The 15699-nt window shown below is 41.8% G+C and overlaps 1 protein-coding gene across 5 annotated transcripts in view; it reads right to left on the minus strand.

Moving 5' to 3' along the window:
- msl-3 (male-specific lethal 3) overlaps positions 1-15699 on the minus strand; it is a 267550-nt gene that overhangs the window by 56608 nt on the left and 195243 nt on the right. For all 5 annotated transcript variants that reach the window (XM_068353489.1, XM_068353492.1, XM_068353491.1 and 2 more), the window contains one exon: positions 14335-14543. In XM_068353489.1, the coding sequence (XP_068209590.1) occupies positions 14335-14543 (209 nt within the window). The remainder of the gene's footprint in view (positions 1-14334; positions 14544-15699) is intronic.

The following is a 15699-nucleotide window of genomic DNA, read 5'->3' on the forward strand; positions in this document are numbered from 1 at the left end:
AATGATGATTGTAGACGTGCTTATTTGGAGAAACAGGAGGCCTATCATCTTTGGAAGGGTAACAGATCAGATTTGACCTGGAACAACTATACAGTACTCAGCTTCGAGCTTTTGCTCAGAGAGTTTATGCCTCAACTGAAAAGGAGTACAATTTAACCATAAAAGAAACACTTTCTGGTACAACTCAGGAACATAAATGGTGGTCTACCCTTAAATCTGCACTCTTTGGTGTAGATGCAACAGTTCCTCCTTTACTTAAACCAGATGGCTGAGTCACTCACTTTCCAAAGGAAAAGGCAACCCTTTTGGCTGATGTTTTTGACAGTAAACAGAGTAATGAAAAACTTGAACTTCCTCATTCCTGTTTTCCTGAGGCTAAACTAACTAGTTTAGCTTTTCGATCTCGTGAGATTAAAGCTCTGTTGGTGGACCTTGATGCTTATGGAGGTGTAAACCCAAATGCTATTTTCCTTTGTTTTTTATAAAGACAGCAGATTTCTTAGCTCCAAAGTTATCTGTTATTTTGCGCAAGTTAGCAAGAAGAGGAGCTTTTAGCACTAGTTGGAGAATTGGTAATGTTACTCCTCTATGTAAATGTGTTTGTGGTAGCTCAAATCCCACTGATTACCGCCCAATTTCCATAACTCCCATATTATCTAAAGTTTTTGAACGCCTTCTGGCAAAACATCTTAATAGGTTTGCTGAAGGTAATCATCTACTCCCTAGTTTGCAATTTGGTTTTCGTAAAGGCCTTGGAGCATGTGATGCCCTTCTCACAATCTCCAATGCTGTACAGAAATCCCTTGATTGTGGTCAGGAAGTTCGTATGATTGGCCTTGATTTTAGTGCTGCCTTTGACCGTGTTAATCAAGAGGCCCTTGTTTTCAAACTGAAACAGTTGGGAGTGGGTGGGTCGTTTCTTAGCATTATTATTGATTTTTTAAGTAATAGATCTCAAAGAGTTGTTGTTGATGGGCACCATAGTGATTATAGGAATGTGATATCCGGTGTTCCACAGGGTAGTGTTCTTGGCCCATTACTTTTCATACTATATACACATGACATGTGGTTTGGCCTAGAAAACAAGCTTGTTGCATATGCAGATGATGCTACTCTCTTTGCATCAATTCCATCCCCTGAATGTAGATCTAGGGTTGGTGAATCCCTTAATAGTGCATGGTGCAAATTATGGGGTATGAAGTTGAATCCTAACAAAACTCAAAGTATGATTGTAAGTAGGTCAAGGACGGTGGCTCCTCAACATCCGGATCTCAGTATTGATAATGTTTCTTTAAATATGTATGACTCTTTCAGAATTTTAGGTGTGATTCTCGACAGTAAATTTCCTTTTGAGAAACATATAAGGTCTGTGTCTTCTTCAATTGCACAAAAAATAGGCTTATTGAGAAAGTCTTTCAAGATTTTCGGTGAACAATCTATTCTGAAGAAGTCTTTTAATTCTTTCATTCTACCTTGTTTTGAGTATTGTTCTCCTGTCTGGTCTTCAGCTGCTGATTCTCATCTTAATTTGTTGGACAGAAACTTACGGTCTATTAAATTTCTTATTCCTGATCTAGATATTAATCTCTGGCACTGTCGTTCAATTAGTTCATTAAGCATGTTGCATAAGATTTTTCATAACTCTGATCATCCTTTACATTCAGATCTCCCTGGACAATTCTATCCTGTTCGTAATACTAGGCAGGCAGTTAATTCTAATAGCCAGGCCTTCTCCATCACGAGGCTCAATACTACGCAGTACTCTAGAAGTTTTATTCCAGCTGTTACCAAGTTGTGGAATGATCTTCCTAATCGGGTGGTTGAATCAGTAGAACTTCAAAAGTTCAAAGTTGGAGCAAATGCTTTTTTGTTGATCAGGCGGACATGAGTCTTTTTATAGTTTATTTATGACATATTTGTTTTTGATGTTGTTAATAGTTTATATATGACATGTCTGTTTTGACATTGTTACTTACTTTAGAATGATTTATTGTTAATTTGTTCTCTTCATTCATTTATTTCCTTATTTCCTTTCCTCACTGGGCTATTTTTCCTTGTTGGAGCCCCTGGGCTTATAGCATCTTGCTTTTCCAACTAGGGTTGTAGCTTGGATAGTAATAATAATAATAATAATAATACAACACATAGCAATCTTCACCCCAAATAGCGTTTTCGTTTTGAGGGGGAAGAGTGGCAAAAATAAAAGGGGAGCCGTTATCAAGGTTACCCTTCCTCCCGTACTACCATTGAGTATCTAGATGGCGCAGTATCCAATATGGCGCTTATTCCTTGTAGCATTGAACATAGTGCTACAGATATAGTAATTTCGGGAGGGATCCTGCCAAGGCCTTTTCTATAGAAAAGGAGGGCGGGTACATCAGGACGACTTGGCTATCTCACCCAAAAATAGATTTTTCGCTTCGCTCAAAATCCGATTTTTGGGCTCAAGCCATGTCGTCCTGATGGAAGTTTACCAGAGAATTACTAGAAAGTGCTGTATCTGTGGATTTTCATAGGTGCCTTAACCTTGGGACAATTTTTCTATGGTCATCCGGACCATTGAGATAAATGACGTTACCGTTATCCGTCATTACCACTAATCATAGACAATGTTAGTGCTTCCTGCCCCCTACAGGAAAGAGTCATACTCGACGGTAGAAAAGGGGCCTCAAGGTTTGCATATATTGTATGAACAAACATAAGTATCCACTAGATATACAAACGGTATCACGGTTTGTATATGTTGTTGGAACAACTATGTGTCATCTATATCCATTGTTTGTAAGCATACAATAATATGAAGTTTACTTAAATAAATAAGTAAGAGAACTCTGGCATATTTAATGTGCTAATTGTAGGGCGAAATAAGATGCAATTACACTCTAATAGTCATTTATTTCGAATAAATGACCAAATGGAATGAGTGTAACGAGTGTAACGTGTTACGGGAATTATACGTACAACGTATACAGAAAATATTTTTCTCCCAGAAAGGGAGGAAATGATGAGTGCCACTCTAAATTTGAAAATTTTTGATAAATTTTCCCAATAAAATTTCTGTAAATGTTGTATACTATCAACACTGTGTACTATGTACACACGGCACAAGTGTTATCTGTATAATTCCACACCTAAGATTTTGAACAGTCTTAGTGTCACCATGGTGACACTCACTTAAAAGGTATCACACTGGAAGTGTCAACACCTTTTCACCCTAATTGATAGTCCCAATCAATTAACTGTTGATCGCAGCACTAGACGACAGGTTTTAATACACTACCTGCCGCCACCACATAATGCTTCAGTTCATGGACTTGCTTAGGGTAGTGTTTGTAGAACACTCTGGATGATTTCCATCCAGTATATGAGTGAAAACGCTCAAAGTCCCTATACTGAAAAAAGTTCAGTGATGAAGCAATTTTTCTCGGATCATGACCTGCGGGTGTACTGTCAGGATCCGCTCGGCGAATAAAGTAGGTGAGCTTCGCCCTCAGTTGTTTTAGGAATAAGTTTGATTCTGAAGTTTCTCCTTTGAAGAGCTGTCCTCCCCTGAAGTCTGAAGTTCTACGAAGACAGACCTTTAGACACTCTACTGGACATAGAGAGACATCTTTCAGAGGGCAGATTCTCCAGGGACCCCATCTCTTAGTGAGTAGCTCATTCTTGATGAGAAAGGCTGAATCAGGAAGGAGATTCAGTTCTCCCACTTCTGTTAACTGAATGTGGCCCTCATTTCTTGATAGGGCTACTATTTCACTAACTCGAGCCCCTGAGGATATAGCGAACAGGAAAATAACCTTCTGGGTTAGATCCTTGAGAGAACAATCTTCATTGTTCACAGATGAAGCATAATGTAGGACCCTGTCCAAAGACCATGAAATGGGCTTCGGAGGAGCTGCAGGCCTAAGTCTAGCGCATGCCTTCGGGATCTTGTTAAAGATTTCGTTCGTCAGGTCCACTTGAAAGGCGTATACAAGAGGTCTAGTCAGGGGTGACTTGCACGTAGTTATCGTGTTGGCTGCCAGACCTTGTTTATGAAGGTGGATAAAGGAGGACAGACAGAAGTCTATTGAAATTTCTTTCGGTCCTTTTGCTTTAACAAAAACAACCCACTTTTTCCAAGACGATTCATATTGTCTTTTAGTTGACTTAGACTTGTATTCTTCTAAGAAGTCTATACTGCCTTTTGAGATCCCAAATCTTTTCTTAACCGCTAAGGTGAGAAAATCATGAAATGAAGGTTTTGGGTTCTCTGTGATGAAGCGAAGACAGTCGACTTCTGAACACGTTGAGTTAGTGCTGGGTTCGGTAAAAGGACCAGCCCCAGCCTCAGTTCCATCACTAAAGGGAACCAGTTGCTCTTGGACCACTTTGAGGCCGCTAGAGCTGCCGTTCTCTGGAAAGATCTCAGCTTGTTGAGGACCTTCAGCAGGAGATTGGATAGAAGGAACAGGAAATTCCGGGTCCATTCGTTCCAAACTAGGGACATGGCGTCCGTTATCTCCTCTAGAGGGTCCTCATATAGGGCTACATATCGAGGTAGTTTCTTGATGTCGCTCATTGCGAAGAGGTCAATCTGCAGTTCCGGGACTTGTTCCAAGATGGAAGAGAATGAGTCTGCGACTGGGGACCATTCTGAGTCTATCGGCTTGAGCCTGAATAGAGCATCCGCTGTCACATTGCGGAACCTTTGTAAGTGAACTGCTGATAGGTGCCATCTCTTTAGACAAAGGATGGCTAATATCACATGGTTGATATGGGATGATCTCGAGCCTTGTCGGTTCAAACATCTCACTATCACTTCGCTGTCCAAGATCAGCCTGATGTGGACTAATCTGTGAGGGGAGAGATTTCCCAATGTCAAGAGTACTGCCATGGCTTCCAAAATACTGATGAGAAAGGCCTTGAACAGAGATGACCAAGTCTCTTGGATTTTCCTTTGATGGGAGTGAACTCCCTACTCTTCCGTCGAGGCATCCATGTGGATGGTCATCGACGGCAGAGGTGGTTGCAAGGGCACGGTCCTCATTAGGCTCTTGGCCTTTGACCATGGGTTGAGAAGTGATCGTAGTAAGCCCGATATCAGTCATTTTAGATCTCTTCGAGCGTTTGATGCGTATCTTCTCCAGACTCCTGACGCATCTTTCAGATGTGCTCTTAGCACTGGGTCTGTTACTTCTGCGAACTGGAGAGAGCCCAGTACTCTTTCCTGTTGGCGTCCTGAAATCCTGTCGGATTACAGTAGTCTCTTGACAGACCCTGTGATCTCCCTCCTCTTCCCTGAGGGCATGGAGAGACAATGTGACCTCAGGTTCCAATGGCTTTCCAACCATTGAAACCTTGAGCTGGAGAGAGTCGAGACTTCTTGAAGTTGATCTTGCATCCTAGATGTTCCAGGAACTGAATCACTTCTTTGGATGCTTGCAGACAAGCCGTTTCAGATGCTGCCCGCACCAGCCAGTCGTCTAGATACGCTTCTACCTGAATGACTTCTAGGCATAGTTGTTGCACGACTGCATCTACAAGTTCCATGAAGATACTTGGAACTATGTTTAGTCCAAAGGGTATGGGTCTTAGAACATACTTTATCTTCTGGAACTTGAATCCTAGGTAGGAGGAGAGAGGGCGACTGACTAGAAGGTGCCCATAGGCATCTGTCAGGTCTATCGAGACTATGAACGCCCCTTTTTATGACAGAGTCCTTATGTGTTGAAGGATTAACATCCCGAACTTGCTGTTTTTTATTAACTTGTTCAGTGGCGACAAGTCCAGAATGACTCTGAATTTTTCTGAGTCCTTCTTGGGAACACAAAACACCCTTCCCTGGAATTTGATGGACTTTGCTTTCCTAATAACCTGTATGCTCATGAGCTATAGGGTAATTCTTTTAATGCGGGGGTGGAGTGTTGGAAGAGTTGAGGAAATGATGGTGGAGACTTGTTCCGTTTCCATCCTAGTCCAATCTTGATTAGGCAGTGGGCCCGAAGATAGAAGGTCCAACAATCCTGAAATTGTTGGAGCCTCCCTCCTACCGGGAGGGTCTCCTCGCTTCAATTGATCGGAGGGTTTACCTCCTCGACCGCATCCTCCCCTTCCTCTTGAGGGATGTCTAGAGGAGCCCCGTCTGGATACTTTACCTTTCAATCGAAAGGTAGTGGTTTGCCTCTCAAACCTGGGATTAAATGCTGGTGACTGGGTAACCAGCTGTTGAGGCACCACTTGGAAGGTGGTCTATGTTTGGGCCACTACTTTGGGCACCGCGGTCATAGTCACTGTGGGAAGTTGTTGAGCAGACCGTGGGGGAAGTCTAGACTTCTTCGTCTTCCTTTCAGGTTGGGGACCCGCATCCGGGGAAGACTTCCTCTTTGAAGAGATGCCCCACTTCTGGAGAAGGTTCCTATTCTCCATGATGGCTTTCTCGACTACCTCTTTGACTACTTCGTTCGGGAAGAGGTCTTTACCCCAGATGTTAGAAGATATCAGCTTCCTGGGTTTATGTTTTACTGTTGCAGCACCGAACACGAACTCTCTGCAGGCTCTCCTAGCCTTCATGAATGCATACAGGTCCTTTACTAGGGTGGCCATATGCATTTTGGCCAGGACCATGAGCATGTCTGGGTTACTTCGTTGGCCTGCACACATCTCTATGCAGTTTTGTAGGGATAAAGATGCCACAAGTCTCTCCTTCGTCTCTTGTTCCCTGCACAAGACAAGGTCAGAAAGAGACATTCTCGTTAAACTGTGGTCCAGCGATGTCTGCGTCCAGTTTACCTACTGAGAAGGTTAGGTGGACTTCCTTCCATTCCTTCTCCTGCATGGGAAAGGCTAACGACAGAGGCTTGCACTCTTTTAGTGCAGGGCATGGCTTGCCTGCCTCCACTGCCTTGGCAACAGATTTAAATGCCTTCAATGTAAAGGGGAAGGCTATTGAAGCAGGAGCAAGAAAGGTAGGGTGTTTCTTGCTCAAGGCGGACACTTTCAACACCGAATAGCTCGCCTTTCTCAGGTTACTTGATAAGAGAGCCTGTGCCTTATCGTGGTCGAAAACCATGACCTCCTTCGGTTCCGTCTCCTCTTTTGGCATTGGTTCATGCTTCAGTCAAATGAAGCAATCAGGGTAAGCATTAAAGCTTGGCCAAAACTGAATGTCGTCTAAGGGGACAGCTCCATCTTCTCTGAGATGTAGAGTTTGCCGTTTGAAATCGGCATAAACTCCGCATACCTCCAGGGATTGGTTTTGGAGCAGGTCAGGAGGTCTTGGCCTCTGGGTCCTATATATGGCCCTCGGGATGCGATAAGTGGAGCTTCACGGAGCTCTCTCTCGAATTTCACTTCCCTTGCTTCGCCTCGTTTGCGAATGTTCTCCATTAAATACGTACGATGGGCCAGTGCCTGCTCATATTGTCCAATGGAGGGGTAGAAGGTGAAGACGTCGAGGGTAACGGCTCCGGTGCCGGCACAGACGGAAGGAACTCCGACCCGACATCATCATCATCTTCCAGAGGTAGAGTAGACTCCTCCTCGGGATTATCCTTTAATAGATCCTTTTCAGTGTCCATAGACATTTCCGATATCCTTACCTCCTGTGGATGTCCATACTTTGCAACGCCTCCCTGACATCCGTCTCAATGGCAATCTGGACGCAGGGAGGTTTGAGTCTTCCTTGGGGCACAACCATTTCACTACCCACTTTCGGGAACAGCAAGCTACGCATCCTATCGTTAGGTAGATATAGTCCCGGAGAGTTCTTCTGGAACCCTCTTACCCACTTGCGCAGATTTTCACGCGCCGCATCACTCGACTCCATTGGCTTAGGGTCGTCGAAACATTCGGTCACCAAGGACCAGCAGATATTGCAGACTTGGGGGTCCCAATATTGCAGGGATTTGGTAATGATGGTGTAGGGGGTATGAGACCTGCATGCTTTGTGACCGTAGAAGTTCCTACTCCTATGGTTGCAGAAGATCATATCGCATTTCATCTGGGGTTCCTCCTGTAAAGAAAAAAATGAGTATGCGATTGCTTATCTCACATGATAAACAGATATGCAAATATTCATATTTTAATCATTATAGTTTAGGATAGTAAGCTAGAAAAGAAATAGGGAAAGACACATACTTGTGCATCCCTTCCAGCCAATTGCTGTGACCTCCCCCCCCCCCAATATTAAAGATATAGAGTTTCCTTTATCAGGGCAACTCAAAAGAGAAGGGTTCTAACCTCTAGGGATAAAAAAAGTGTACACTGCCACTCACCCTTCTTAATTATTTAATATTGTGGGGTAAGTATTAACTGATTTCCAATCAGAGTATTGAAGGAATTCTATTCTTTCAATATAGGATTGGTCTCAGCAAAAGACTGTACAAGGGTACACAAGGTATGTTGAAAAATAATTTCTGTTTAATAAATACTATAGTTTTCTGTTTGCAGTATATACTATACTGCAAATATACTGGCTACTGTATAATCATATGCTGTAGTTCAGCCGGCGTGTTGTCAGCATGGCCAGCACCTGGCGGATCAATCCAGCCGGCGACATCTAGAAATTAGAAAAGACACATACTTGTGTATCCCTCCCGGCCAATTGCTGTGACCTCCCCTTCCAATATTAAGACTACTGTATATAGTTTCCTGATCAGGGAAAACTCAAAAGAGAAGGGTTCTAACCTCTAGGGATAGAAAAGTGTTCTACCACTGATCCCTCTAAACTATTTGATATTGTAGGGTAAGTTATTAACTGATTTCTTATCAGAGTATTGAAGGCATTCTATTCTTTCAATATAGGATTAGTCTTAGCAAAAGACTTTGCAAGGATACACAAAATATGTTGGAAAGTAACTACTGTACTGTATAATATATACAATAGTTTTCTATCTGCAGTATATACTATACTGCAAATATACTGGCTACTGTATAATCATATACTGCGGTTTAGCCGGCATGTTGGCGGCAGGGCTAGTACCTGGCGGCACCGGCCCAGGGTTAGTACCAGGCGGCACTAGCTGAGAGAGAGAAAAAGCATGGAGTGAAGGGCTGCCTTATTAAAATGTATGTTTACAATAAATAAGGGTGTAAGTATATAACCTTACCGACTTCCTCCAGAATGAAGGTTCAAATGGAAGGGGAGAATGCATCATTCAGGCTACCATCCAGCCGCAAGATCCGTTGTCGGCATTGCCGGTCTCAGGAATGTGGATGGCAGTCCAAGGGAGGACTGAAGAACCTTCAGCAGCAGAAGGGTCTCCCACCGGCATCCGTCATAGCCAGCACAACCTTTCCGGAGCCTTGTGTCCATAAGAAAAAGACTGAGTGACTAAACAGCTGCTTATGTAGGAGCCCGGCCGGCATCGTAACCCGCCGGCAAGCGGTGAGATTGGAGGACAACGCCCACAGGATTGCGATGACTAAGTCATCGCTAAAGGACAGAGGTGAAGGGAAAAGGGTCCTGTATCAAGTGCAGAAGAAGGCGGCAGGATTGCTGCCACTTCCAAACAAGAGTGAAACAATGTTTCAGCATCGGCGCCATCCTAGGCGGCAGAAGAATAACTATTCTTCAGCCTAGGGTCTGCTGAATCTATCAAGTGTAGAAGAAGGCGGCAGGATTGCCCCCGCCTCCACACAAGAGAGAAACAATGTTTCACTATCGGCGAAATCCTAGACGACAGAAGAATACTATTCTTCAGCCTAGGGTCTGCCGACACAGGACTAGTCTTCCAGAGCGCAGGGGAGAAGGTGGCAGCATCAAACTACCACTTCATGTGCGGCCTAGGGAGGCTTAGCCTCCTATGCCGGCTACTGTAAGCCGGCAGGGGAGTGACTACTCACCCTGCTGCTCTGCCACCAGCAGAAAGACTGAACACTCTGAGGTTCTGTCGAAAACCAAAGCTGGGATCTAGCCGGCAAAGGTGGGAGACAGAAAACCCTAGCCTAGTCATTCCGGAGTGAACTACTCTATGGCAAAACCAGATAGGGTTGCCGCCTGCAGCGGCACTCAGAGGGAAGGAGGGTTGAAAATGACATATGACGAAGTGAAAGTAAGAGAAACTGGTAATTTAGAGGAGGAGTGGAAGTTAGTAAAAGAAAATTTTGTTGGGATTGCAAGTGATGTGTGTGGCAAGAAGGTTGTTGGAGGCAGCATGAGGAAGGGCAGTGAATGGTGGAATGAAGGAGTGAAGGTAAAAGTGGAAGAGAAAAAGAGGGCTTTTGAAGAATAGCTGCAGAGTAATAGTATAGAGAAGTATGAAATATATAGAGAGAAAAATGTGGAAGTAAAGCGCAAGGTACGTGAGGCAAAGAGGGCAGCTGACATGAGGTGGGGTCAGGGATTGGGTCATTCATATGAAGAGAATAAGAAGTTTTGGAAAGAAGTGAAGAGAGTAAGGAAGGCTGGCTCAAGAATTGAAGAGACAGTGAAAGATGGGAATGAAAGGTTGTTAAAAGGAGAGGAGGTAAGGAAAAGATGGGCAGAATATTTTGAAAGTTTACTGAATGTTGAGGATAATAGGGAGGCAGATATAATTGCTGTTAGGTGTTGAGGTGCCAGTGATGGGAGATGAGAATGAGAGAGAGATTACAATAGATGAAGTGAGGAGAGCACTAGATGAAACGAGAATAGGAAAAGCGTCTGGTATGGATGGTGTGAGCTGAGATGTTGAAGGAAGGGGGTGTGACTGTACTTGAATGGTTGGTGAGATTGTTTAATATGTGTTTTGTGTTGTCAATGGTACCAGTAGATTGGGTTTGTGCATGTATTGTACCACTATATAAGGGTAAAGGAGATGTGCATGAGTGTTGTAATTCAAGAGGTATTAGTTTGTTAAGCGTAGTTGGAAAAGTGTATGGTAGAGTAATGATTAATAGGACAAAGGATAAAACAGAGAATGCAATCTTAGAAATACAGGGTGGTTTTAGAAGAGGTAGGGGTTGTATGAATCAGATTTTTACAGTAAGGCAGATATGCGAGAAATATTTAGCAAAAGGTAAGGAGGTGTATGTTGCGTTTATGGATCTGGAGAAAGCGTATGATAGAGTTGATAGGGAAGCAATGTGGAATGTGATGAGGTTATATGGAGTTGGTGGAAGGTTGTTGCAAGCAGTGAAAAGTTTCTACTAAGGTAGTAAAGCATGTGTTAGGATAGGAAATGAAGTGAGTGATTGGTTTCCAGTGAGAGTGGGGCTGAGACAGGGATGTGTGATGTCGCTGTGGTTGTTTAACTTGTATGTGGATGGAGTGGTGAGACAGGTGAATGCTCGAGTGCTTGGACGAGGATTAAAACTGGTAGACGAGAATGACCATGAATGGGTGGTAAATCAATTATTGTTAGCGGATGATACTGTACTGCTTGCAGACACAGAAGAGAAGCTTGGCCGATTAGTGACAGAATTTGGAAGTGTGTGTGAGAGAAGGAAGTTGAGAGTTAATGTGGGTAAGAGTAAGGTTATGAGATGTACGAGAAGGGAAGGTGGTGCAAGGTTGAATGTCATGTTGAATGGAGAGTTACTTGAGGAGGTGGATCAGTTTAAGTACTTGGGGTCTGTTGTTGCAGCAAATGGTGGAGTGGAAGCAGATGTACGTCAGAGAGTGAATGAAGGTTGCAAAGTGTTGGGGGCAGTTACGGGAGTAGTAAAAAATAGAGGGTTGGGCATGAATGTAAAGAGAGTTCTATATAAGAAAGTGATTGTACCAACTGTGATGTATGGATCGGAGTTGTGGGGAATGAAAGCGATGGAGAGACAGAAATTGAATGTGTTTGAGATGAAGTGTCTAAGGAGTATGGCTGGTGTATCTTGAGTAGATAGGGTTAGGAACGAAGTGGTGAGAGTGAGAACGGGTGTAAGAAATGAGTTAGCAGCTAGAGTGGATATGAATGTGTTGAGGTGGTTTGGCCATGTTGAGAGAATGGAAAATGGCTGTCTGCTAAAGAAGGTGATAAATGCAAGAGTTGATGGGAGAAGTACAAGAGGAAGATCAAGGTTTGGGTGGATAGATGGAGTGAAGGAAGCTCTGGGTGATAGGAGGATAGATGTGAGAGAGGCAAGAGAGCGTGCTAGAAATAGGAATGAATGGCGAGCGATTGTGACGCAGTTCCGGTAGGCCCTGCTGCTGCCTCCGATGCTTTAGATGACCACGGAGGTAGCAGCAGTAGGGGATTCAGCACTATGAAGCTTCATCTGTGGTGGATAATGGGGGAGGGTGGGCTGTGGCACCCTAGCAGTACCAGCTGAACTCAGTTGAGTCCCTTGTTAGGCTGGGAGGAACGTAGAGAGTAGAGGTCACCTTTTTGTTTTTGTTTCATTTGTAAAAGTCGGCTACCCCACAAAATTGGGGGAAGTGACTTGGTATATATGTACAACCGGGAAAGTCGTTCTGCTAACTAAATAACACATGCATAACGAACGACAGCGCCTATGGCACCCTCGGTGACAGGCCTAGCTCCTTAACACAATAAATTACTCTAATTTCACTGTGAAACAGGAGCTAAAAAATATACACTGTTAAGAATAAATACTCAACTTTCCAGTGGCAAAAGAAGCTGGAGATTGCATATTAAATCCTCTCAAAAGCAATCAAATCGTTAGATCAACAGGGAACACCACCGTGCAAAATCGCTACAAAAATAAGAATGAGCGCCATCTTGGATACAGCGCCATCTAGATACTGAATAGTAATACGGGATGAAGGGTAACCTTGATAACGGCTCCCCTTCTATTTTTGCCACTCTTCCCCCTCGAAACGAAAACGCCATTCGGGGTGAAGATTGCTATGTGTCGTATCAAGATATACGTCCCCTGATATTATGCGATATCCTTAAGGGAAATTTTAAGGATATTCGCACCAGGAGTTAGAATTCTGGAGACCTAAAGGTTAACTCTCTGGGAATATCACTGTAGCCAAATATCACTTAAAAAGCTACCTATAGGAACCTTCCATCAGGACGACATGGCTTGAGCCCAAAAAAGCTACTTTGTAATTCAAAGTAGGTTCAAATGTTGTTAATATGGATAATCACAAAGAGTGAATTCATATTAATGATAAACTAAAAATAGCACTATCAAAAAATGTACAGAGCAAAAATTAGTAAAGACGTTGAATTACAACTTTCTTCAAGTGTCAATAAATCTTTTGAAAGGTAAAATATCTAATCTGATACAATTCTTGAATGTGTATTTCTATTTTTCGTGAGGGAAGATTTTCCTCTTTTGTTGTTTCTATATAAAAGATGGGTTATTTTTTCAGGTACAGCATAATTATGAATATAATAACCATGGCATATTAGATACTATTGCATTTCCTATTATTATTATTATTATTACTATCCAAGCTACAACCCTAGTTGGAAAAGCAAGATGCTATAAGCCCAGGGGCTCCAACAGGGAAAAATAGCCCAGTGAGGAAAGGAAATAAGGAAATAAATAAATGAAGAGAACAAATTAACAATAAATCATTCTAAAATAAGTAACAACGTCAAAACAGACATGTCATATATAAACTACTAACAACGTCAAAAACAAATATGTCATAAATAAACTATAAAAAGACTCATGTCCGCCTGGTCAACAAAAAAGCATTTGCTCCAACTTTGAACTTTTGAAGTTCTACTGATTCAACCACCCGATTAGGAAGATCATTCCACAACTTGGTAACAGCTGGAATAAAACTTCTAGAGTACTGCGTAGTATTGAGCCTCGTAATGGAGAAGGCCTGGCTATTAGAATTAACTGCCTGCCTAGTATTACGAACAGGATAGAATTGTCCAGGGAGATCTGAATGTAAAGGATGGTCAGAGTTATGAAAAATCTTATGCAACATGCATAATGAACTAATTGAACGACGGTGCCATCACATTAAAAACTAACACTACTGTTGCCTATGCCCTCCTGCAGTGAGAATTTGAATTAATTAATGGAAAAAGATGTAACTTATACCATGTGTCTCAATTAACCTCCGCCTGTGACTTTTTTTTTGCCCATTTTGCATTATTGACAACCAATCAGCAACACAAAATTGACAAAGAGCAGTATTCAATAGGTTACGGTCCTGATACATTAAAATAATTTATAACTTTGTTAGAAAACTTTGTAATACTTAACAGAAAAAATAGAAAATCCACAACTCAAAATACAGTTTGGACTTTTCCATTCCCAAAAAATTCAATTACCTTTAGAAAAAATTTGACCAGAAAGTTTGTTTGACATGTACTGTACAAGCAAAATCAAAATTTTCTAAAGCACTCAAGTCAATTTATCAATAAAGTTTGGAAAATAAAAAATTCTACGTTTTTATCTAATGATCCCAAGCAAATTAAGCAGACCTAGTGAAAGTAAACAACTTACCAAAAAGTCTAATTAAATGATGTGGGCCATACAGAAGAGAAGGCGGAGGAGGATCTCGGTGGGTTTCTGGCAATAATGACCAATCCTGTAACTGGGGTTGGACCTGCTCATACAATGAAACACAACTGATATCTGTTCCACCCAGACCACTAATTCCTGCAGTGCTAGTTCCTGATGTTATTGTGGTGGGTGTACTGCGGCCGGATTCGCTGTTATAAAAATTACAAAAAATAAGTTCCAATTTGTACTTTCCTCTTATAAACCTAAAATCCCACAGAAAAAATATACTAAATTGGACTAAAATCACAAATTTATGAAGTATACTAAGTGATATTTTACTAGTAATACAAACCTGAGTCCTTTAATAAGAGATGTTTTCAATCCAAGCTGAAACGGTTGTTAAAAATGTTTAACAAGATGTTAAACGATCAATGGAGGGATCGGATGAGAAGCACCCTTGCCCCTGACAGCTACACTAGTGTCACTTTGACCTTTCAGCTCAGGACTGAGAAGGGTGGTTGAGGGAAGTTGACTTACAGGACTCAGGTTTGTATAGCTATGACAAATACAAATTACCAGTACTGTACTTTAAAAATTTGATTTTTTACCCCCCACAAAATGCAAACCATAATCCTTTAATAGGGAGATTCACTGCATGTTGGGTATATGATATGCAACCCCTTATAACCACAACATATAAAGGTTCATAATTTCAATTCAGACAAATACAAACCTTAATGCTATGAATAGATTCATAAAAACATGCTATAAAATCACAGGAGATACTAGTTCATAATTTCAATAAAGACATACAATAATGTCTCAAGATACAAAATTAATTGGTTCCGGTGTGGCTTTCATGTCGTGGTTTTTTTGTATGATGAATCAAGTTATACATATGAATCGCCTAGTTCATTCCAAGCCCTACACAAACACCACATTAAATTTTATTATAAGGGTTAACTGTATTAAACACAATGAAATGCAACCATTTGAATCATTCAATATATAAACTAATCGTTAATATCTGCAAATTAAGTATACAGTGAACCCTCGCTACTTCGCGGTTCGACAATCGCGGATTCACCACTTCGCAGGGTTTTTCCATAACCCATATATATATACATATCGCGGATTTTCCGGAAAATTCGAAAATACTGCGAAATCTGAAGACCCCCAAATACGATATTTTGTTACCTGTAATTCCATTAATACTGTAATTAGTAATATCTGCTCTTACTGATTGTTCATTGCATTACATATGATATATAATTCAGCACAGAAAGAAATAAAACACGAAAAGAGAATGTGATCATACGATAATTCAGTACGTAGTAAAATTAAATCGAACATGAAACGCAAATC

Source organism: Palaemon carinicauda, chromosome 30 (genome assembly GCF_036898095.1).
Source record: "Palaemon carinicauda isolate YSFRI2023 chromosome 30, ASM3689809v2, whole genome shotgun sequence".
NCBI classification, from domain to species: domain Eukaryota; kingdom Metazoa; phylum Arthropoda; class Malacostraca; order Decapoda; family Palaemonidae; genus Palaemon; species Palaemon carinicauda.